Raw genomic sequence first — 25,425 nt, forward strand, 5'->3', positions numbered from 1 at the left:
AGAAAAGAACAGGGAGCTGGACTCTTCTCGGTGGCATCCTGTGAAAAGACAGGAGGCTGTGGGCACAGACTGGAATACAGGAAATTCCATTTAAACACAGGAAAAAACTTTTTTGCTATATGAGGGTTGTCAAACACTGCAACACGTTACCTACAGAGGTTGTGGAGTCCTCATCCTCAGAGATACCAAAAGCCTGACTGGACACTGCCCTGAACAACGTGCTCTAGTTGACCCTGCTCTGAGCAGCAGGGTTGGACGAGCTGAAGTCCAGAGGAGCCTTCCAACCTCAGTCTTTCTGCAGTTCTGTGATCTGCCAGCATCTCCAGTCCTACTGTGCTGGTGCCTGAAGCCATCAAGGCTGAGCCATCAGCTGCTCAGCACCACAGCTCTGGGCTGCAGCTTTCTGTATTTTCAGAAATTTCAGTTGCCACGGGGGAGATGATAAATTTGAGAGGTGCTTCTTTGAAGACATCTGATTTTGAGAGCTTGATTTAAATACAGCAGATGCTAGTAAATGGCAGTTTAGGAGTGCTAATTATGCTCTGAATTATGATGCCCTTCTATTTGATTATACATACATTTTAGCATCATTACATATAATATAATCTTTCTATTTTATTGGTCAAAAAGAGACCTTTAATTTAAAGAGGAAACTGAAGAAAATATAGCCATTTTTAAGTGTGACATAAGTGTTTCTTGATGGAAACATGATGATATCTTTTTGGTATTTGTAGGATATTATGGAAGAAATTTATCTAATTTTGTTTAGAGAACTATATTCAATTAATATAATTTGAAATATTATTTTCTTCTTCCAAATACTGACTGCAAAGGTCTTACTCAAGCATTTTCTTTGTTTTTTTATTTGGTGCAAGTTTGCGAGTCATTACTAGTACGCATATAGCGATTGACGTGATAGGGACAAACAGTGGCTTTTCAAGAACTCTGGGAGACCTTTGGGTGCTGATGACCCAGTTACTCACCGAAAGTCCGCATTCACCTTTCTTGCCTAGCATTAATTTGTCGCACTGGGCACAGCAGTTTTACATTGCAGTGATCATCATATCTAAATTTGCACAGCGCATCCTGGAATAGGCATTCTCTGTGCAACAGAAGCTCTTAGTCCTTTTTGATACAGAAACTTGATAATGGAATTCATTTATATCAGTTGCTCAGAAGCTGGTTCTACTGTTTTTTTTTACAGAAAAAGCTGGTTCGCTGAGGCAAGAAAAGTGAGACTGAACAGCAAGAGTTAGGGTAGTTTGCAGGTGAGGGCAAGCATTAGCAAGACTGCGCCTTGCCTTGAGACTTATCTTTGTTTCTGAAGGCAAGAGACTGCATCAATACATTATCTATTAATACAGTAATTTTATGAGGTACACGATGTCCTAGACTATTTAGCACTCAACTAAGCTTCACATTGCTTGTCAATAACTTCAGAAATGGCAACAAAATGGGCTTTGGCAGATTATTTTCAGCTGCCTAACTGGTGGTTGAAGGGATTTATCAGTTCTTTACTCTAGCTGACAGGTTTCTCTTCTTTTAACACTGCAGGGAGGGAAGCATGGTGTGAAGCAGATATATTTATTAAACCATTTTTCAGTTCTGACAGTCAAGGAGACAACAAAACATTCACCCTCTCTTGTGTAAAGCTGGTCTGTTCAAAGCCGGTTGGAGATGTGCTGCTTTTGTTTTGGTTGCGTTCAACTCTCCCTTCCACTCCAGCTTGTTGAGCTACAACAGTGAGCTGCAAGAAATGGTACCCTTTCTTGTCTTGCCCTGTAGGTATGGTGTTCCTCCAAACTCATCCTTCAGCTTACAACAGCTGTTTCTCTTGGTGAAAAGTTCTGTTTGCTTCCATGTGACTTGATAGGGCAACTAATCCTACTGTGAGGTCGGTCACTGTTAATTGTCCAAGTCCAACAAAATAACTATTTCTGACCCTGGGCTTCCAAAAACCATCCAGTGTTTTTACACTGAAAATACTATGAATATGCTATGGCATTTGTGAAGATTTAAAAATTGTGGCGTCATCATTCTGTTTCAATGGCGACATGCAAGAATTAAGAGTATGATTTCTGACCCGGGCAACCCTATAAAAAGTGTTTCATGAATTTGTGTCCTAAATTGAAGTTGGCTATCTGATATCCTGAAGCTGTTTGAATGATTCTTGTTTGCTGTGCTTATTTGGAAAGGTATTGTTTCCCTTCTGCCATCGCTTAGCTATTAGTTATAATATATTGGTTGTAATAGTCACGCTCCAAAGCTGTAGTAAGAATGGATATATATTATAGATTGTACAGACTATCACTGGCAACAAGTAAATCAAAGCCGTGGTAGAAAAAGCGCAAATCAAACGAATACAGTAGCACGCCATTTTCAAACTGAGGAGTATTTGGAAGGATACTTGTGTGGAAAGACGTCGGTAACCACCGGGTCTTGCAGCCCCTGCAGACACCGGCTCCTACCCGCGCGAAGCCGCCAGCAGAAGCCACTGACTCTGCGCAAACTGACATTTCTGGAAACCGACATCCGAGCGGGGCTGCGCGAAGCCGGGGAAGCAGGCGCCGCCGCCGCGGGAGCGTGCGGCAGCGGGGCAGCGCCCGCCCTTGGCGAAGCCCGGCCGCAGCCCCGCACCGCCCGCCAACGCGGCGGCCCGGCGGCGCTCGGCGGGGCGCGGGGCTCGGCGGCCCGGCCGCGCCGCCGGCGGCGGGGGAGCGGCGCGGGGGCGGCCGGGGGCAGCGCGACCCCCCTCGGGCCGCCGCCCCCGCCCCCGCCCCCGCCGCGGCCCGGGGCCGCCCGCCCCGGCCCTGATTGGGCCCGCGGGGAGGCCCCTCCCGCCGGGCCCCCGCCCGCCGCCCGGGCGGCCCCGCCGCCGCGCCGCGCCCGCTCCCCAAATACACCTTGGCGGCGCCCGGGAGCGGCAGCGGCGCCCTGCCCAGAGCCCCTCGGCGGGGCTGCGCGGCCGCGGGCAGCCCCCGCCCCATGGTGAGTGAGCGGCGCCCGGGGCGCGGAGCGGGGCGCGGAGCGGGGCGCGGAGCGGCGCGGCGCGGCGGGGACCCTGGACAGCGCTGGGACGGGGCGCCCGGCCGTGCCCGGGGGCGCGGGGCGATCAGGGCCGGCCGGGGCCGGGGCCGGGGCCGGGTCTCTCGCCCGGCTGTGCGGTGTGAGGCTGAGCCCCGGGTCCGGGGCGGGGGGGGGGGGCGCGGGAAGCCCCCTCCCCTCGGCACCCCCAGCCCCGTTTGCAGCGTGCCCCGAGCCAAATATGGTCTTGAGCGGAATATGTGGCGATTCGGGGCTGGAAGCGATCGGGGAGCTCGCTGAGGTCCTCAGCCACGAGGGGTACTTCGGCGGCCTTTGTGCATTGTGAGGCTTTCTAAGAATTTGCTGACTGCTGCTGCCTGTCAAGCTAATTCGGCCCGTTCAGACTAGTCTTACTGCGTTATACTTAGGTAAGGTTTCTTATCTGGTTTTCAGAGTAATTTATATCATGGCACTTCACGAATTAGACGCAAACCTGAGATTTAATCACATACTTGACGCTCTAACAATAACTTCATTTTTGCATTTGTTGTTACTCCAATTATTTTTTTTCTAGGAAGAGTAAATGAAACCCCAAACTGTGTTGTATTCATTATGATTGGCAGTTTACTTTTGCAGTCGATTTTCTTAGCTCCACTACGCTTTCTATTTTTTCAAGACTTTAGGCTCGTAACTCCTTTTCCGAGTGGACAGAGTTGTTTCTGTGGCTAAAGTTCAGCAACCATTACTAGCCCAGGCCTAATAGTCCCTTTATAAAATCATCTCTATGTACAAATGAGACACTTGAAAAGTTTTTCTCTCAGACGTAAAGGAGTACTTTTATACATCCTATGTACTCTCTCAAGCTTGATCTAATGCTGCTCCTAAAATGGCTCTATTTTCAGAGCTGGTCGCTTATTCTGTGTATGTAGTGAGATGGCTTTCTAAGTTCAAAGGATGAATTAACAGGAAAATAGTCCTAAGCAAGGATGCAGTATTACTAAACATGAGCATTACGGTGAAATGAACTGTTTGTAATGCTGTATTGGGGCTGTGCACTTTCCCTGGACTACAGGTTCCACTGTACTGCACATGGGTTGGTCTGCAGAGAAATGCTAAGACTTTTGATAGGTGAAACACTGGTAGGAAAAAAGAAATTTTTATTCACTCAGATTTTCCATTGTGAAGTCTCAGAGTACGGAGTTAGAGAAAAATGTAACAACCGAGCAAGTTTTCATAACAAGTGTAAGACTTTAATTATCTTTCTATGAATAGAACAAAGTCTTTTACTTATTTGGAAATGGTCTAATCTTATAGTCTTTCCTAAGACAAAACTCCCAATGGAGCCACGCCCTTTTCTCGTAGTTATGATTAAGATGATTTGTTTCCAAACTACGGAAGGTAGGAGCAAGGAAACATACACTTTAAACCACATAAATGGGTCTGCTGCTTTTCTAGGGCTAGGAACAAAAGGTGGTGACAGCCCATGCTGGAAAGAGATTCCAGTAAGAGACTATTTTACATAATTAACCAGAGAATGTAAGCAGTTTAAGCAACCAGAGACTGTGTGCAAATATGTTACAAATGCAAGCATGGGAAGTTCTCTTTATTGTAGAGAAGTTTCTTGCTTGGATTGTGTTGCTCTGGGGCGCTACATATGGCCATATGTTCTGCAGCTCTGATGACTCTTCTCTTTGCTTTGCTAATAGCAAGAACCTTAAATGAACTAGGTGATTGTAAGGAAGCATGAGGAATACTGTAATGGTGATGTAAAAGACTTTATGCTCCACATTCTTGGAAGAGAAAAGCAATTGCTGAAATCATGCTGATCTAAAGCAGGCAGGAAAAGTAAGGAAGGAGAAAGAAGGAAAACACATCTTGAGATCTCTTGGTTGTATTTTTTATGGTGGAATTATGTAGCTTGGAGCTATTATGAGTCATGACAGTGCAAGATCATGAGGCAAATTGGAGGAGAAAGTAAGGAATTTAGTTCTACAGTGGGTTGTTTACCCTTTTTTGATATCATCATTAAAATGGCTCACTATCCCCTCTCCCACTGGTTCACTTGCTGAGTATTCACTTAAATTATTCAATTAAGTTTTCAATGAACCGTTACAAATGAGAAGTCAAGGTTAGTCTTTAATGTCGTGTCCACAAAAGTAAGTACTAAAGCCTTGTATATTTGTCTTATTCTGATTAATGCTTCCTTTAAAAAACCTGTCCTTAACCGTTCTATGACAGTCTGTTTCAAAACAGATTCCATAGTGAAATCAAAACATAAGTAAGAGTTTATCATAAAATACGATCCTCAAAACATCAGTAGCAGTCAAAACCTGGTTATGTCATGTAATAAAAGGTAGAATATCACAGCCATTATGAAGATAGATGTCATCTGTTTGAAATTCTAAAAAACAAATACCGAGACTCACAATAAGCCATCCAAGAAGTCAAGGTAGAGTTTGTAGCAAATACAGCTATTTTCCTTTTAACCAAAATGAGTTGTTAAACCAAAAGATGTTGTAAATTATATCTTAGTTAAAAAAATAAAAAATCAAGCACCTCAGTAATCTAAGGAAACAGACACAACATCTAAATTATCAACAAGCAAATATGTATTAGAAGGTACTGGCCGTATTTTATATCTACTCTGTAGCCAAGCAGCAAGTTTCCTTTTTTTGTACAAACTTATTCATTTAAGGAAAGTTCAGTATAGGTAAAGGGAAGTCTTTTAAAATAGTTATTGGAAACGACAGGACATGTTTTAAAGAATTTTGTTGTAACTGTATTTCGAAATCATTACGTTTCAGCTTGCACATTTTATTAGCAAATGAAAATTGAGCCGTGGAGAGCTGCCATTAGTTTCCTTGCTGGAATTCCTTGCACATTTTGTACTGTTTCCTTTTTAAAGATCTTTATTGTCTAGTTATTAAAGTGTTATTAAGTGTTTATTAAAATTCACTGCATTTCTTTAGATGCTTAGCATTGCAATTAAGATTTGTAGCACTTGAAATTTAAATTAAGCCAAATCTCACATTTGACATTACTTTGAATATTCTTTTCAGCATGTTTTCAGCATCTGAGATATGGCTCTAATATATGTGATATATATTCAGAGAGTCTTGCATGACTGGTTGTACCAGGAGTAGAGATTCAAGTTTATCATTGAACAGATATTATATTTTTAAGTCAGTGTTCAGGGCATAAGTCTTTGTTCAAGAAAGCAACACTGTTCAGGACAGAATAGTAGTATCTATTTAATTTTAAAATTCCAATAGGATTTAAGCATGTGCATAAATGGGCTAGGGCTTCTGGCTAGGGCTTCTAGCCAGGGCGTAAACAACGATTTTTTTTTTTTTAATAAAGGCAGCAAAATTTGCTAGACACAGCAGGTTTTTTTATAAGGTTTTTGCTTATAGATCCACCTGCTATGAACTAATTGAAAAGACCATGTTAATGTCTCTAATGAAGCCTTTTACATGTAACACAGGTATCGATTGCTACTCATTTGGTAACATGCTGTTCTTCCACTTTTTTGGTTGTCCTACTCAGGTGATGCCACTCTTAGGTCAGTGCTAGCATTTCCTTGTCATTTTGGCTCCTCATTTATGGCCTGTAGCTCATGCAGGATGCTTACTTATTTTTGTAGATGCGGAGTCTGGAGCAAGCTACTCCCTTTTCACAGGAGTGCAGGTTTCACTGCTGTCAGTTCTGCTGCTTCATGACCTAAGTCAGAGCACATACGTTCTCTAGGGATTAATTTTATTTCACCATGGAGAGACCTCACCAAGTCTTGTTCATTCCTTCAGACCCCAAGTAAATTTGAGCTTTAGGGCTTCCACAGGCCTTCAACCTTTGGAAGAATCTCCCCCTATCAGAGCATAGTCTTTTGTGATATTCACTTCCACTTATTTTTCATTCATATTTCCTATTATCTGATAGTTAAGTGGAATCAATGCCCTTGCTAAGAATATTACTGCTTTCACATTTAGCTGCTGAGTACTTTAACTAACATTCTCATTTGATTGAAATGCCCCCTTCCATAGTTCAGACCCTCACTGCTACCTTTAGGCACCCTCCCTGTTCCTTGAACTCAGCAGTATTGTGGTAGCCATTATTCTTGATTTTACTGCTCTAACTCCTTAAATTAGTTCCTTTGTGTTACTTAAAGCCAACTTGTGAATTAATTTTCTTCTTGCATATTCATACTAGAAGTAGCTGTTCCAATAGAATGGTGCCCTGCTAGCAGAAGTATTCAAACAAGCCACCTCCTCATGCAAGTCAGCACCAGTAGACTCATTTCTTACAGGCAGCACACTAAGCCTAGATGATAACCAAGTTGTGACCTTATGTATTGTTTCGGAGGGGGTACTTCTTTCACAAGACCCCCTGTCTGTGCCTCCTATGCATATGTATCTGCCTGAATGTGAACTGAATGCTATGCTGTCCCTGCTTGAGTGCCAAAGTCACTTTTTCTCAGCCCTAGGGCAAGGGGAAAAATGCCTGAAGACTTGCATCCCAGCATGGGGCTATGGGGCACAGAGCTGTCTGAAACCCTCTCTTGGGATTGTTCGGCTACGCCTTGCACTTTGCGCATGGTTATGCCCATTGATTGTTTCGGCTAAGTCCATGTAGAAAATAGGTCAGCCATGCAGTGGCTCAGGAAGAGCACTTTAGTTGTGTGGGTTGTAATCTAGAAAGCAGAGTGTGTGCATCGTCATGGAGGAGGCTGGAACCAGTTCCAAAGATGTTATCAAGCATTGTGGAATCCAGCCTTTAGACAGCTATTTCTATTAGAGAGTTGCAGGGAATATCCCATGCAAGTCATCCAATCGTTTCAGTGTGAGTAAAAATTTCTTAGTATAAGGCAATGTGCTAAAATATTTTGATTATTTTCTCCTCCACAAATGGAAATTGAAAGAAACATATATTTATGAAGTGAATCTCTTCCTCAGACCCATTCTACGGTATTCAGAACAAAAATATCTCTCTCTTTTGGGGAAAACATATTTTGTGGGAATCCTCCTGGTGTAATTCTAGAATGTCACCAGTTCCAGAGGGTGCGGTAAAACTTATGGTTTCTGTGATGCCACATACAGTAGTTGCTGCTAAACTCTCCAGTTTTAATGAATAATAGCACAGTTATTTTTGAGATCCCAGAAACAGGTTTCCCTATGGTATATTAGACAGGAGTGCAATGACTGCCTTTCTAATGCTGACCAAGGTAAACGTGTGTTTAATTTCACTTTAACCTTGCATTTCACTTGGCACTTGATACAGATGGAGACTGACAAAAGTTGTTCAGGGAAAGCTGATTTCCCTCCTCGGCAAATACAAACTCTTCACACATGAAAGAGCATTAGTAAAAGGCTGACTACAATGGAGGAACACCTCAGCAAGATTTCCAGTTTGTTGCTTGGAAAAACTGGGATTTTGCATTTGCTCGTAATTATTTCTATGATTTGAAAACACAAGACAATATACCCAGTTGCTGTCTTCTGGTTAATAAGGAGGGGTGTCTACTTATATTAATAGCTGTGTGGGTCCCTAGTCCTGACTGCAGGCACCCTGGAGCCTAAAATACTCATTGCAGTTCCTGTTTTAAATAGCACTGCTAAAAATGGCAAAATTTCCATGTTTTTGGAGAAAGCATGCATCAATCTAACTTAAATTTCCTTTTTTTTTCTTTTTGCCAAAATTGTCTTCGTAGTTGTCTATTTGCACTGGCAAGCTGAGAGTGCAAAACCACTTGCCTCATGTTGAGAAAAATATCTGGTAGATTGATAAACTGTTCAAATTTTGGTAAAAATATAGCCCTTAGTCCGTAGAACTCACAAAGCATATTTAGAGGTAGGATTTTAGAACTTCCACGTGGGAAGACTGGTATGAAGGGAAGGATAGTCTTGTGGCTTAAGAAACTTAGCAAGGCTTTTGGTCAATGTGGAACTGATTTTTTTTTTTCTCAAAAACTTCAGGAAATCATGACAGGAATAATTACAATTAATTTTAGATTGAATTAAATGCATATTTTGATGCAGTTAAAGCTTCCCAAACAGGTTGCATGATATTAGTAAAACTAGCCACAAGGAAATGCCTTTCCTATAAGCAATTACAGAGCCTTCAGAAATGAGAGAATGAAGTTAAACCTGGCGTGTGTTAGGCATGAAGCTGTAGGGTGAGGACACCTTCCTTGTTCTGCTTTTATGTATAGTGCCTACACCCTCTTATGAATCCTACCTGGAAAATCTATTTGAATTTCACTTGAAGAAATGGTCAAGTGTTTCAATCCTATTTTTATTTTTAAAATCTGGCTGCAAATTTTTATAAGGTTTGACCTGATTTTTGTAAATCACTGAGATCTACTAAACTCCTGGCCAAAAAAACTTGTGAAAATCTGTTCAAGAGATCTGGATTCACTTCTTAGCTCAGCTGCAGTGTTTCTTTTGTGATCTCCAGCATGCATTATTTCCCCACTTCTAAAAGAGGCACAGTAACGCTTCCTTTCCTATCCCATTTTTCTGTCTCAGTTATTCATAGGGCAAACCCTTCAGGTCAAACATCATATTTTACTGTATATTTAATGTGTATGGCCTTGATCTTAATTTGGGCCTTCTGCGAGGTTAAAATAAGTAATACAGCGAGCAACAGTGCTAGAGAAAAAGCAGAATGCAAGATAACATTGGCACAGCGTCTCTGCTGAGCAACCTGCCCAAGGATGAAACCACCAGACAGAAGGTTAAATACCAGTATTTCAGTTGAAGCAAAGGCTCCATAAGAATTTTCACGTTGACCAGGTATCAGTCTCACTGACTGAATGGTGGCCTACATGACTGCTAAAATGTAATGAAATAGTTCCCTTCCCAGACAAAAACATTTAGTTGTGTGGTGGCAATGAAATAGCATAGAGGAGACCATTCTTTCAGTCATGAGTTTGGCATGGCCTGCAGAACATTTTGATAGGCTCATGAGGCAGAGACTACATTTGTAGTATGACACTGAAAATCTACAGCTGATCTGAAAATTAGTATCAACTTAGATCAGCTCTGCACTTACTCTGCATGTCACGTGCTCCAGATCTGTGGGAGATGCAGCATGATAGTCAACTATATGTGGAAAAAGTAATTGACCATAACAATGATAAATTTTAGAACCAACAGAGTCATAGCTTAGTCAAAGTTTGAAGTGTGCAACTATACCATCCATGAGATGATAATGGTGGGCATCATGACAGAATAATTATTCTTTTAGAAGATTAGAGACTGGCACTAGCAAATACCAGTAAAATATGTTTTTAACTGTTGATTAATATATGAAATGTGGTTTCATGATATCTTCCAGATTCTCTTTGAAAATAATTTGCAGTTCTAAGCAATACTGAGTTCTAAGCAAAAAATGGTTTAAACAATAGATAGAGGGGAATTAAAAGGTAAAAGTATCTTTTCAAATAGGCTTTGAAGCAGTGAAGAACAAGGAGTACTGATGGAATACAGGATTATGATTTAAATGTAGCAAAAACTAAAAAACACCATCCATCCCTGTCCATGTTGTGGGCAGATTTTTGTTAGCAATAAACTGGAATAGGAAAAAATAAGATAAGAAACTGAAATGAGAGTATTAGTGGCAGAAAAGCATCTAATGGGGTTGATGTATTTTAAAAAACTGCAGTTAGATTTTATTGCAGTTGCTGTAATGTACTGTATTGTAAATGGCTGATCTAGCTAATGCTGGAATAAATATGCAAAAAAAAAGGTAGTTTATGCAAGTATTTATATAACATATCCTCACTGTTTTCTTTCCCAACTGTTACTCCACAACCATGGAAAACACTCATAGTCTTTAGTAAAATATTAATAAATGCATTCAGATCTTTAATGCTAAACTTAAGTTTGATACTCTGTCTTTCAGCAAAGCAGCTGCATTACTTAGGAATACAATCCTGTTGTCAGTTTAATATATTATGGGCAGTGTGGGATTTAGATGCCTGTTATAAACAGAGTTGAAAACCCAGAGCAAAGGTTTACAGCCTGAATATGCTGCAAAGGTACTTGTGATACTGTGAGAACTTCATTTCTCCATTGTCACGGGATACTTGTAAAGTTAGCGCTTTTGTCTTGTTGGAACTTGCCAGGTACAAATATGAAAACAAACATTTTGAATTTTAAGCATCACCTAAACTGTAAGCAGAAATGTCAAAGGTTTCTGACCCTGTGTAAAGGGTGCACTGTACACAGTGCAGCCAACTCCCTGTTTTTTTTTTTTCACCTGCCGAGAGTCCACACTCCATAAGATTCATGGTGCTTCCTGATGCTCCAGAATACCAAAAGGCTTAAAAAAAATATTGTCTTCATCTTGGCAGGAAATTCTTCATGCAAGAGATACTACCTTTCTTTATCCCTAAATTTAGGTCTCTGGTTATATCCTCTAGGAACTCATGCCTCTCGTTCCCTCCCTCTGCCCCAACTATACACTTGGTCTCTCAGCTCTTTCATCATGGAATTTCATACATTTCTAGAAAAAGGGGGAACTTGCTATGCAGCATCCTTTTTCTGTGAACATACACAAACACAGAGGTGGAACCTATTATTTGTTATGGGATTTCTTTTATCAAGAACCCAGTTAACAATACATTTGTCCAGTCAAAGGAGCATTTCTTTTCAGGATAATATTTAAATGACATTCAAAACCTCTGAGTACTCCTCTGAGTACATATGGACTTTCTAGGGCCAGAATTTGATTTTGATTCATTTTTAGGTTTTCTCCCACAGTTCACTGTCCTGTCTCCCTGCCCTTCCCCCTCTGAAACAGCTGAACTGTTTTCCGTGCTGGCTTGGAGCTACTATTCATAGCACCAGTATGCAACATAGAAAGTTGGAGACATCCTATTTTCTGGCCCCATTTTTGAAATGAATGTGGTTTCTTAATAGAATGAAAAAAAAACAGGTGTTCAGTGGTGGGTGCCCATTTTATAGATTTAGAAAACGGCACATACAGAGTGGTTGTTCTTTAACATTGTCGTGGGAAACAGTACTTGAATGGCCTTTGCTGTGGGACAGCTCCTACACTAGGAGTGAGCGTTACGATATCTGAGGAGTTTATCATTCCACAAGCTGAAGTGTTGAGACAAAGATGTTTATCAATTACATTTGATACTAGTTTTGGTTCTCAACAAAGTAAATCTGAGATGACCCCATTACCTCAGTAAAGGCAATGCAGCCGAGATCCTCTACAGTCATTGCCTGCCACTTCAGGGTTCACATGTCAGCCTTCAAGGATGACTGGCACGTAATGTCCATCGCTCAGCTGTCATTTCCACATGCCTATCTGCTGCTACTTCTCTTTAGCTGAGGCTCTCATTTGGAGCCCTGGGCTCTAGAGTGAGACTCTCAAGCTGTGTTCTGTGCTCGTTTTGCCTGAGGACTGAAACCCAAAGACTCCCAGCACTGAAGCATAAATTGCCACACCTTGAACTAAGAACCGAGTGCCCTTAGAGTTCCTTACCTTCTGTGGTGGCACAGTGGGAAGAAGGTGTGGCTTGCAGTTATTGGTGATTGCTGACACTAGTGCAGTTTCATGCTGCCTCACTGGAGTGCAGGTCAGGGCCTTCAAGGAAGCCAGGGAAGTAGTGCTTCCATCCTGGGATCTCAGATGCAGCACTAACTGGTATTTCAGAAGGCCTGATGGAGGGAGAAAAGAGGTTCCTTATAGACATATTATAAAAGAGAAGTGAAATATCTTTAAAAAATAAAATGTAAAACTGTGAAATCTTAAATCAGTAACTGCGTGTATCTGGCCTTTGACTTACAAATCAGTGCCGCTTAAAACAAAATACTAGAAAATAACATGAAATGTCCAAGTCTAGAAAGTTTTTACTTCTTTATTAACACAGGTAATCTCATTAAACAAGGTATGTCACTCCCTGCCTCCCATTAGATGCTAGTGAGGCAAAACACCGAAACTAGAAATTGGATCTTGGCAGTCAAATCAGGGCGACAAACACGTATCCTTCCTTAATTGTGCAACAGAGAGTAATAGGTAACCAACAGAGTTGGTTGAAACACAAGCTGTAACTACCACAAAAAAAAATTCCCCTAAAATCTAAAACATTACTGAAAAGCTCCTTGAAATAATAATTTCAGCATTTTCTATAGGCTATACTGACAGATTACAGAAAACTTATTTGCATAAGTACCCACCATACTTCAGTGGATTTGTAGTAGAGAAAAAGCAATATATCAGCAAGAGAACTGTCTGTGCCTTTGCAAATTGTTTTGTTCTATTGCCCATGTTTTCCTTCTTTCTTATGGATTTTTTAATCCTCATGTCCCTCTATAGGCTTCCTTCTCTACTTTCTTCTGTTTCTTCCTCCTTGCTCCTTTATTCTGTCTGTATCTCCCTTCTCTCCTTTTTATCTCTCACATAATAAAGAACAGCAGACATTGCAAAATAATTCTACGACAAATGAGAAAAACTATGCTGTCTGAGAAATGGAGCAAAGCCTTGATCTTTCAGACTTTGGTAAGAATACTGTGATGTTAACACTGTTGCAGTCAATGCAGTTATACAGGCTGTGAGATGAAGAACTGTGGGCAGTCCTGGGTACTCTCCCATCGTAAGTTGCTTGGCTGGTGGTACAAGCCATGCTCTGGGCCCGGGGTGAGGGTGCGAGGACGTGCCACAACTAAGGGCTGCTGTTTCTGCCTGAGCGCAGGAGGAGGGAAGCAGAGTATCAGGTTCTATGAGGCTGCCTGCTGGGCTTGCTATGGAGTGTTTTCACAGATAGGCTTTGACTCACAGGAAGAGAATATTTTTCCCACGCTATCTTCTCAGCATGCCTCCATGCTATTTGGTCCTAGCATAGGAAAAATATTTACCCTATGAAAGTACATGTGAGACTTAAAATGACAAATATATATTTTATAAGCAACATTTGGAAATCAGTCCTTCCTTTAGCTACGTGCCAAAACATGGGTGCAATAATTAGGGTTCCCCCTGTGCCTTTAATTGAAAACAGAGATGTGGCTGCAATGTAACTTTCACATCTGGAGTCTGGGCTTCTCCCAGGGCTGTATTTGGATCCAGGGATTTGCTTCAGACCATTAGTGGGAAATGAGTCAGTCACAAAATCAGTATCAGAAATTCAGAGATACTTTAAAACTGGAGTTTTTCCCTGTCTTCAAGAACACTGGTTTCTATATCGAAGTATAGAGCTTGGTGTTATTACACAAATGCTAATATTTTAAAGCAGCAGAAATGTCTGTCTCATGATGACCTTAAAAATGAGACAAATTAGCCGTTTTGAAGTTTAATGTGTACTGTGAAACTTATTTTCTGCTGAATTCAATAGGGACAAGATGGAAGAGGAGAGAACTTATTTTCTTCTCAGAAAACAAAGGTAATTATTTTCTTCATCTCCTGGCTTGGTAGCTGTCTAATGTTGCAGCAACACAGATCACAATCCATTTGACTTGATTGTGTTTCTCCATTTCTTGAAACACTTCATAAAGAAAAAAAGGTAGAAAGCTAAGGAAATTCCACATTATGGCAGGAGAAAGTCTTTCTTGTTAGCAAGGTCTAGATTCTTAGCTTGCCCTGAGCAGTCATATAGAACAGTCACCGGAATGAGTTAACACTGAATTTGGATTTACTAAAATGTTTGGACTATTAAAATAATAACTGATTGCTATGACTTGTATTATTTTATCATAGCTGCTTTACTGCCTTGTACTTAGCATGGCAATCACTGCAATTCCACTAGCTAGTTCAGTAAGTGCTGTGGTGTGCTGTGGTATTTCCTTACTATCAAAAGCATGCTGTGACTTACAGAAAAGTTTTGAGTATACTTTTCTTAGAAATAGCCCCAAACAGAGCTACGTCTGGCAGTAAGGGCACTGGAACTGGGCTTGCACAGCACACAATGGCAATTAGTGCTCTGGAGAAAAAATGCTAAGACTACTGTAGAGGGCTCTGGGGTACAGACAGATCAGAACTAGGGATGACTTGTCAGAAAGAAGCAGGGAAGTTCAGGGGAAGAAGCAGAAAAATTAATGCCTGACAAAGCCTATTCCTTTTGAGAGCTAGAGTGGAATTTGAGATTGCTGAATCTAGTAATTTCTTGAGTACCAGTAAATTTTTGTGAAGTCCACTGTCCAATATCATGTCATCCTGATCTACAGAGAGGATAACAACCTTTTCATCAGTTACTGCCTTTGCTGAAGTAGCAAAAATCTGTGCCGTGAAAGAGCCTAGAATCTTCCTGGAAAAAAAATGTATTACTTTGTAGTGTAAGTAAAGCCCATATCTGCACAAGGGTGGTAATGATTTAGGATTGAATGGTCACCTATATTTGGGATTTCCTACAGCTCAACTCCGTTGCTTTGCAGTTTTCTTTTCATAGAGTTATATTCTCTATGCAATTTGGTCTGATTAATATTTTAATTCTGTTTGTGTTGCTGCTGCAGGTTTAGAAATCCTATCCCTACTGCGCAATTTACCTAATATTGCACACGATACGGTTTTTAAATTATTCTTGTGTAATGACACAGTTACCCCCAGGTAGATTAGCAAATGTATTTACTGTGTTAATGACAGGACGAGATTACTGGAAAAGGGTAAATGAGGCAATTTCAAATTTCAGTTGATGGGTTAGTCTCTGACTGGGGAGATGTAGGAAAACATCTCACTCCTCTTCACAAGGACGCATCTTTTCCAAGATGTCCTCTACCTAAGTCAACAATTGGCAGTTTTCTATTAGGTATGACTCATTACCACTTAGAAATTTGTGAACAGATTTGCCTATCTCCTCCAGTTACTTGCATCTTGTGCTCTCCAAAGCAGCAATACCCAAACAAATAAATGCTTTGAAGGTGTGTGCACTCTGAACGTGTTTAAGTTAACAATGAAGCAGCCAAAGAAAGCTTACTTATTTGTACAGGATTTTATAAGACTAATAAATGCTTACTTTGACTTCTTAAAATATTAACTTACATATTGATGCAGACTTGAGCAATTTTCTCTGAGTATTTTAGAAGCCTCCTTAAAATCCTTGGAAACGGACAAATCACCAGGGCTTTGATTCTGTTGCTACACACAGCACTTGAAGCAGAAAAAGTAAAGTGTGGATGTTGTACTTCAGATTAATAAGACAAAATGATAGGATTGAGTTATTTTCCCTGTGTTTGTCTGGTGACAGGCACAACAGCTGAATCCACAATGAGCTGCTACTGTTAGGGTGATGGGTACTAACCTGTCTTGCCAGAAGCTGGTTGTGTTTTGCCTGTGCGTAAAAGTAACAGTTCCTGCCTTGCTCTGTGCAGAGGCCTACTGACTGGCAAGGGGCAAAAAGCAGTGATTTCCGAATCCCACAGAGTTAAGAGCTGAGTGGGAACTGCAAGCCTCAGTCTTACATAAAGGCAAGCCAGAAGTTAACAGCTGCTTCTGTTGAGGAAGTGGCTCCAAGACCACACTGAGCTCCTGCAAGTGCTGCAGTCATTCTCGTGCTGGAGAAAGCTAGATCCAGTCAGTGCTATCTATCTTCTGACTGCTGCAAAACAAACTATTTTTTTTTTTAATTCTTGCTCAACATGCAGCAGTTTGCCAAACAAAGTAATATGTATGATTAAAAATAAAAAAGTGACATTACAGCATAATACCATATTCTATCCTACTCTGAGCAAAGGACTCTGCTTGTAATAAGAAGGTATTTAATGTTGCTTCTAATTCTTGTCCCATGTCCATAAGCTAAGATTATAAACCACCTTTAGCTACTGTTAACAAGTGGTATTGCTTAATTCTTATAAATGGCTGTGTTAATATTAGGGGATTTTACTGTATGATTGATTCATTGCACCGTATTTCATGGCACTGTCAAGGAAATGTTTTAGCAGAGGAAAACATTCAGAAGCGACTAGTACAAATAAGCACACAGGAAGGCATTTTGGCTGTAAGACAAGTATAGATGTAAATACACAATGAAATGTTTGCACAAAGCATTTTGAGCACTGTTAAGTTATCCTGCTGCTATGACTATACTGTGTAAAGTCATCTTCATTTTTCTGAGTGGCACAGTGCCATGTTGCGTTCAGCCAGACACTGAATAAATTGGTTGCTTGTAGTTTGATCTCACAGCAGATTATTTAATTTTAATTTTCAGTTTGCTTCCCGAGGTAAATATGACAGCAATTAATATGGCAGAGATGGAGAATTCACATTAAACATTGCTGCTCCCCTGGGACGAGCTCTCTCGAAGCACATTTAGAGAGGAATTAAAACCAGAAACTTTTCCCATGCTTCCTCATGTTTCTTATTTTTTTGTTATGGTCAGAAAATGTCTTTAAAAATTGTGAACAACGGGAGGGCTGGTGCTCCTCATTCTTGAAACACATCTGCAAATGTTTGACTTAACCTGTGATGTGTGCCATCATCTTTCTCATACCTTTTTAAGGTCCATTATACTGCTGAAATTCCTTCCGTAAACTCTACACTGGCAATTTATTATCTTTCTCCTGTCAGACCTTTCAAACCACTGTCTAATTACTGTTTGAGTGAGACAGGTTCTCCTATAACACAATAGACCTTTTCTGAATTTTAGTTACGTTGACTGCAAGATGCACTTAGGATACTAGATGCAAACTTGATGTTTTAATAAAGGAAGACCTAGTATATGCATGTTTCTTTTCAGTATCTGAAAAAAAAAAAATTCAGTATCAATCATCTGAAATGTCATGGAATTAGGTTTTTCACTTTGTTTCTTTAAATATGTGATTTAGGGGCTCTTGTCATTGCAGAGGTCACGAAGAGTCTTGAATTGGTCACTGCCTGAAAATTATTACACCTATTAAGTTGATACTGGTTTTGAACTGGGATATATGTTATCAAAGGACCATCCCATTTGTTTCTGGGAAAACAAGAACTTCAGGATACTTAGAAAATAGTTCTGCAGGAAGCTTTCTTTAGGAACTGTGTCATCATTATTTGGAATTTAAAGACCTGTACATTAATGATACTGGTTTCGTACAACAGTATTATTACTAGAAACATCATGGATCTCCACTTTCTTGCAAATCAATGATGATTTTGTCATAAATAGCAATTGGCAGGAGCCCAAGGTCATGTTCAGAGCAAGGGCACAGATTCTAGTCCCCACCAGGGCAGGAAGAGGTTGAATGTGGGTGTCCTGCAGCACAAAGGATGGCAGGCTGCATTGCAAAAGGAGGCCGCAGACACAGCAGCTGCATGTCCAGCAGCTTTATTGACTCAGGCACCTTCACATCAGTGCCCGTTTTGCCCCTGAATAAGTTCTGGCCCATGACCATTTTCTGGGACCTCTCCTTCCCACTTGGCAGCTTCTGGAGACTTGAGGTTTTCCAGGTGTAAAATAATGGCATCACGTCCTTCACAGAGCTGACTCTACTGGCCTGGATATCTTTCCTACCACATCAAATGTAATTTAATTAAAATACAATATGCTAGCATGGAAGTGAACCCCCAAATAATTCCAGATTATTGTCTTCTAGAAACAGAGAAATAGTTTTCACCAGCAGGAAAAAAAAAAAAAAACAAACATCACATCTATTGGTAATTGCTGAAGGTCATTCACCTTCTTTGTTCTTAGTTTACTGCAATGCAGTAAATATTTGTTGGTATCTAATTTAACCATTAATTCAGTCTTGCGTTATTCACAGAGAGAGAAACTCTTTTTTTTAAATAGCAGCACATATAAATGCAGTAGTACATTCACTGGGAGATGTTTTAAATGTTTCATTATATATTTTTGCACAAAAATATATTTCATAAATTTTTTTTCTTCCAAAATGCTGGTATACTTGATTTAAAAAGTTTTAGTAGTGTTATTTTATAAATTCAAGATTTATCTTGAAATTTAAGGCCCAGATTCAGCAAAGCATGTGAGTATACATGTAAGATCCATCAAAGCCATAAATTTTTTTTATCCTTTGACAATGGTGCACGTATATATTTATGTTACTATTTTTCTTAACAATTTATTTCAGTACCCAGATCAGTATAACTACAGAAAAGCTGGTTCTTTTCTGCTTTTCTGTTTTAGTGAAAAGTAATAGAAGGTTATATAATGGCTCCTGAATAAAGATACTTTTACATATATATAACAATGCTTACATTATAAAAAAAAGTATTATGTATACTTATGCATTGAGAGTGTGAAATCTGATTGAAATTTTGATTGCTTGAAATTTTTCATGGCCTCATTTGCTACCCAACAGTATTCAACAATAAAAAATAAAGCATTACTGATATCCATGCAGTAGAAACAAATGAGTTTCTATGTAAAAACAGAAACCAGAAATACAGAATGTTATGTAAACATTCTTTAGCCTCTTGTTCTTAGCATTGTGTTTATTGATTCTTAAAATAATACTTTAATAATTTTGATAGATGTCCCCTAGAAGCTGGCCTGACACCATCAGTATTACAGCATACTTTAAAAGGGCCTTTTCTGACAAATAGTTTTTTTCAGCAGGAGGTCCAGCCAAAGTAGCTTCTGCTTGTTTCTCCTCCTATCGGTGCCACTCGTGCCAGGTCTGCAGCACTCATCTGCTGGGCCATTCATTCCAGCTGTTTCAAAGGAAGCAGCTGATAACCTGTATCAGGGAATTATTTCTGTTTAACCCTGGTACAGTTGCTGTGTGACCCTAAAAGCTCCTTGGGTGTCTCAGGGGCAGAAATAAGCAGTGTGATGCACAGGCTGATAAAAGCCATAGTGCCTCTGAAAGAAATAGTTATTGTACTGTATCTCCAGAGAGACAAATATAATACTTCAGCTGCTTCCAGAGTCGACAAAAGCTCTCAAGGATTACCTTGTTAGAGTATTATATGAGGATGAGAGGATCTGATTCAGTGAGATACAGTCAAAAGAAAATGAAGCCCTTAAGGGAAGAGCCTTTTTCAGATTAAGTCTGACTGAAATAAATGTAACAAACAGGGAACAATTATTAAAATGAAAAGTTCAGCCCTTTTTTTTAATGTCTTGTTTGAAAGATAGCGCCTTCAAAAGCATAAAAATTCCTTGCCGTTTCCAAGCAACTTCAGTTATGTGGTCAAATTCCCATGATGTTAGTTGTCACCAGTCAGTGGCTTTTACATGAGGCGCTAACCTTTGGTCTTGGATGGTTTGCTGTTCCAGAAGTGCAAGTACTAATTTCAGTCATATATTTCTCTATTACAAAAAGGATATCTTGCACATCAAGTAAATTGAGATTTAAGTATCCATAACAAATCAGTTTCATTGTGCCATATCAGGTAGTTTTTAATAGCTGCTTATGAAGAATTAAAAAGGTTTTCTCATTAGAATTCTGCTGTCTACTCTTTCAGAAACCTCATCCATCAATGTGACCAAAGATACATCAGATAAAACAACTCCTCTGCCTTAATCACTAGAGCCCCAGTTCAGCCCAGAACTTAACCATGCACACAGCTTTAATTACCTGAAGCACTGAAGTCAGTAGGGATTACATGCTTAACACGGCACATGAGCTTAAGTGCTTTCCTGAGCAAGGTCCGAGAAAAGCCATTATTTTAATGCACATATGATAAAACTGGCGTGTCACAAGAATTTAAAAGAGAAAATAAATGGTTTTAATTTTTTTTTTCTTTCTTCTTGTTTTGTAGGGGCATACATTTTTTCCTGTGGTGATTTATAGCTACCAATAATCTTCCACAGTGGTTGCCTTATCTACTATTCTGGCATCTTCTGCTCTTGTTAGTAAACAGAAGAGAACTATTAAACTCAAAGCCAAGCGCTCTTAATCTCAAGAGGGAGACTTCATACAGTATGTTCTGTACAAAACTGAAAGACTTGAAGATCACAGGGGAATGTCCTTTCTCCTTACTGACTCAAAGTCACGTTACTGAGGAACATGACAAGGACTGCACAGAAAACAGCTCTAGAGCAGCTTTGCCCATCTGCAAAGAAGTCCATGAAAAAGATGCTCAAGGAAACCTTCCACAAAGAAAAACGAGCAGAAGCAGAGTGTACCTGCACACATTAACTGAAAGCATCTGCAAACTAATCTTTCCTGAGGTAAACAGATACTGCATAATAATAATACTACTTTAATAGCATTTAATTATAAATATTAAAAAAGCATTTTACTGCCAGCCTTTAGATGTAAGCCTTTAGAAAGTTGTTTTGACTTCAAATTTTGTGTTCTTATCAAGGTTTGCATAGTTTAAATCCTTCTTTCATCCTCTTCCATTCCTTCTGGATACAATTTTGCCACAATCAGTTTTGTACACACCATCCCTTCCACTGTATTTCCCTATATTTTTGCATTTTATTTGCAACCTTGCACTGATCATTTTAATTGTTCCTTTTAAATCCATGTATTTCTGTAGCAATTTTTTTACATAGAGATACAATTAGAGAAACTCCGCCTTGTTACCTAATTATGTAAATTATGTGGTCACCTCATCAATTCACCTAGCTGAATCCATACTGCTAAGTACATTAGTCATTATCACAAAAAAATTAAAATAGCTGTTTTCATCTGCTATGATGCTAACCTCCTGCCATACTATTTTAAAACCATTACTGTCTGTGTTTACCACAAAGGTTTTCTTATGTCTCTGCTCAACTCAACTGAAAACAGCTGCAGTGCATGCACAGTGGTTTGCTTCAGTGGAGATGAATACCATGGTTTGTCTCTGTAAAAAGAACATGAAAAATGCAGCTCCATAACATTTAACACTTGGGCTTGCCTCAAATTCTGCGGAAAGGTGAAGGAACTAACTGGTACAGCATATTGGGCCTACACATGGCGAATGGCCAACTCTGTATATTCAATGAATTACAATTCTATTACTTGGACATTCAGTGTACCTTACTAAAAGTGCTGGAGTTTTGTTACATCTATTTGCCGATTTGTTTTCACAACACTTCGTCTATTACCCTTTTGCTAAAAAGCTACATAACCAATTTTTGATAGACCCCTTTTTACCTCTGCTGTACTTACACAGAAGAAATTCATCCCTTTAAAATGATCTTTAAACGTATAAAGGAAAGGACTTTTAACTCAAGAATGAACTGGCAAAACACCCTTTCTATGGTGTCATGATTGCTTTATTGCTTTTCTAGTATATAGTTGTTGGTAGGGTTATTAATGAAATAGCTGGTATTTTTTTCTTGAAGAGTGGTATAAATGTATGCAGCTGCCTATTACATAATCATGGTAGGCTAGTTCATCAGCTGGGACAAAAGCTTGGTAAAGGAAAGGATATTATGACCATGTACCCCAGGAGCTACTGAAGTTCAAGGTTATTGTCACTGCTGTTTGCAGTTACTCAAGTCATATTCATTGGAACTTTGTCCAGGTGTAGTAGTCTGTTCTTATCCTGATTTGGGGTCAAGATCTAAGCATCTTCCCAATCCTGGTTCTCTGTAGAAGGGTTTTGCTTGTTTAAAACCATATTTTTCATTGCTTAGATACTTTATAGTGCCTTACTTAACCATCAGTGACTAACACCATCTTCTTCCCAATTGGAAACTCCAAAACAGGGGGCCGCATCATGACCCCGACTGATTCATGAACTCCTCATGAAAACAGTGAGTTGTGCATGGAAGCCCAGGACACAGTGCCTCCAGAATAACTTTTGATTAAATTTGAGATATAATGTAGTGCGTGTGATTGTTTTATTTGCTTCTTTGGGTGTTTGCAGAAATATAGAGAACATTGTTTGGAGATAAGTAATTAATTGGATGCCATTCCACTTACTGTACCCGTTTATACACAGATGTAATTTACATTGTGTTCATATACATGGTAGAACAGTTATTCAGTTTAGATTTTTGCCTGGAAAAAGTCTCCAGAATATATTGCCTTTCTTTCACATGATATTTTCTTCGGGTATGCAAGCTTTCCTTTTGAAAATACCAAGAGTAAAAGATGCAGTAGAACACGCTAGTTTCTTTATGAATGAGAACCAAAGAAAAGCCAGACCACAGCAAGCCTCACAGCCAAATTCTATCATGGCAGTATAGTACTACTCTATGATTCTGTCTTTATGGGAAGTTTGGGTTTCGAATGATCAGAGACTACATACGTAAGACAGCTTTACTGGCCCCAACAATTTGAAATATGCATGTTTGGAAAGTGTTATATCTGTTTCAATTAGGAACTACAGAAAGGATATGGAAGCATGGGATTGAGGTAAATTAAGGTAAATCTTCATGAGATTCTAAAGGGTCTTTTATTACCAAATCCTTTCACAAAGGCTATCTACAGTGACTAGATTTTCATCTGGAGGATATTTGGGTTTGCAACATACATAGACAAAATTCTTCTTTTTCTACAAATATAAAATAAATGGTTCTAACATTGTCTTGAAACGCTATAGTCTTGAAAACAGAAAAGGAGGTAATCTGAAGCACAGAATGCTATATTGATCTTTTATAGCTGCATTTGAAACTCTGCTACCTTTTGCAATTTCAATCTTGACATTTCTGAAAATTGCCCTGAAAAAAAGTTTAACTCTTAATATTCCAAGAAAAGTTACTAGGTAGAAGAGCCACTTTTTACTGTTTTGCTCTGGGCATAATCATAGAATCATAGAATCGTTTAGGTTGGAAGACCTTTAAGATCATCAAGTCCAACCATTAACCTAGCAATGCAGAATATAACTGGCTTTTTCTGTCAGGAGAATATATTTTAAACTGAAAAGATTTCTTTCTACATTTTGCATCTGTGGTAGGGTGGGGATTTTTGGGGGGACATGTAATAATAGAAAGTTGGGTTAGCTATACTTATTTCTTAGCAGCACTGTGTTTATTGCCACCTGACAACTTGGAGGTAAAGGACATCACTATATTTAAAATGCACTACAGGCACACATGAGCTAAGGGGCTTCATTATAGTTGTACTGCAGCTGAAGGCATCAACATAAACTAAACCTCCAACACAGAAATGACATGCTGTTTCTAACAACTGTACCATCTTGAAAACAGATGTTAATCCCAAGGGCCGCGAAGTAATTCTTCTCTTTATAAAAATGTTATTCGTACAACTAAATTTTCAGCAATGACATTTTAATCAGCATACCTTCTTTTCTTCCCCAGTTTGAAAGGCTAAACCTTGCACTTCAGAGAACACTTGCAAAACACCGAATAAAAGAAACCAGGTATGTAATGGGTTTGCAACTAACTTAATAGCAAGAATGTTTTGCAGAGAGTTCATAAGGACTAGGGTGGTGACTGGGAATTAGGACTTCTGGAATCTGTTTTCAACTATCTTGTCAAATTGCTGTGTTAACATTTCATGTATTGTAAGTTAATAATGATTTAGTTTATTTTAAAATATTCACAAATATTTAAATCACTCACAAAGTTGACTTAATGGGCAAATTTAGCCCATTTGTGCATGGAAACAGGCAAGGACTTTGTTTAAAATGAACAAGTGTTTTGGAGGAACTTGGAGACTGCTCAGGCATAGATGGAAAGGTAGATATGGTTGTATATGGATCTAGCCCAGTGTTTCTAAGATCCCAGGAAAATAATTTTAAATGCAAACGATTAGTATTATACAAAAAAATTTGGCTTGTGATACAGTGAACAATCATACGCTACAGATACTGACTGACATTGGCTTCTGGTTTCTGTTTCTGAGGAACTCAGCTTGATTTTCAGCACTCCTTAGTACTAATCCAATATTAATCATTTGAGCCTTGTAGGGAGTGAGAATTTCTTAGCGTCTCATTACACATTGAGGATTCAATTTATTGAATGCATCTGAAAAAAAAGCCCCTCAGTTTAAATCTCCTTTCAAAAGTGGAGAAAAATAATGAAGTTGGAAACTACACTGTTGCTCACCTTGATAACAATAGATAATTAGTATATATCTTCTAAATTATACTTGATATTTTCAGAGCACTTTACACGGATTGACTGAACCAAAGATAACGGGTCAGATGTGCATTGCAATTGCTGACTGGCTTATTGATATGAATATTTTCCTTATCTTTAATTATGTATTGCTTCCTGGAGTATTGATTTGAAACAAAAAATTATTATGCTATTCTGAATGATGTAATAATGCAAATGTAAAACAGATCTGAATGTCTGTATTGCTTTTGCATATAAATATATCTAAGATACTTCAAGTGAAGAAATTCAGAAAGCATGTATCAAAAGCTTATTGCTGATATGGAAGTTAAGCTAAGCTACATGTCCTTTTCATCATTTTGGGTCTGACATTCAGGCTGACGCGTATTGACTTCAGAGAACTCGGAGGGCTGCAGTTTTGTGTCACAGAATCTGGACAATCTACCAATGAACAAGTAATATTTTGAAGTTAATAGTTGTTATTGGTATTTCCTCTCAAAACAGAAATACCTTCCCACCTCTTGATTTTAATGCAATGTAATTCCAATAAATGCTTGAAT

General features: G+C 39.3%; 1 protein-coding gene across 2 annotated transcripts in view; it reads left to right on the top strand.

Moving 5' to 3' along the window:
- The first annotated feature begins 2,908 nt into the window (after window positions 1-2,908).
- Window positions 2,909-25,425, top strand: part of GUCY1A1 (guanylate cyclase 1 soluble subunit alpha 1) — a 33,249-nt gene continuing 10,732 nt past the window's right edge. The window contains exons 1-3 of one of the 2 annotated variants that reach the window (XM_082316391.1): window positions 2,909-2,988; window positions 20,662-21,073; window positions 24,104-24,165. In XM_082316391.1, the coding sequence (XP_082172517.1) occupies window positions 20,825-21,073; window positions 24,104-24,165 (311 nt within the window). In that variant the 5' untranslated portion in view covers window positions 2,909-2,988; window positions 20,662-20,824. Of the gene's footprint in view, window positions 2,989-14,388; window positions 14,411-20,661; window positions 21,074-24,103; window positions 24,166-25,425 lie in introns of those variants that run through there. The other variant, XM_082316392.1, reaches the window with a different exon arrangement.

The sequence above is a fragment of the Platalea leucorodia genome (assembly GCF_965183815.1).
Source record: "Platalea leucorodia genome assembly, chromosome: 6".
Lineage (NCBI taxonomy): Eukaryota > Metazoa > Chordata > Aves > Pelecaniformes > Threskiornithidae > Platalea > Platalea leucorodia.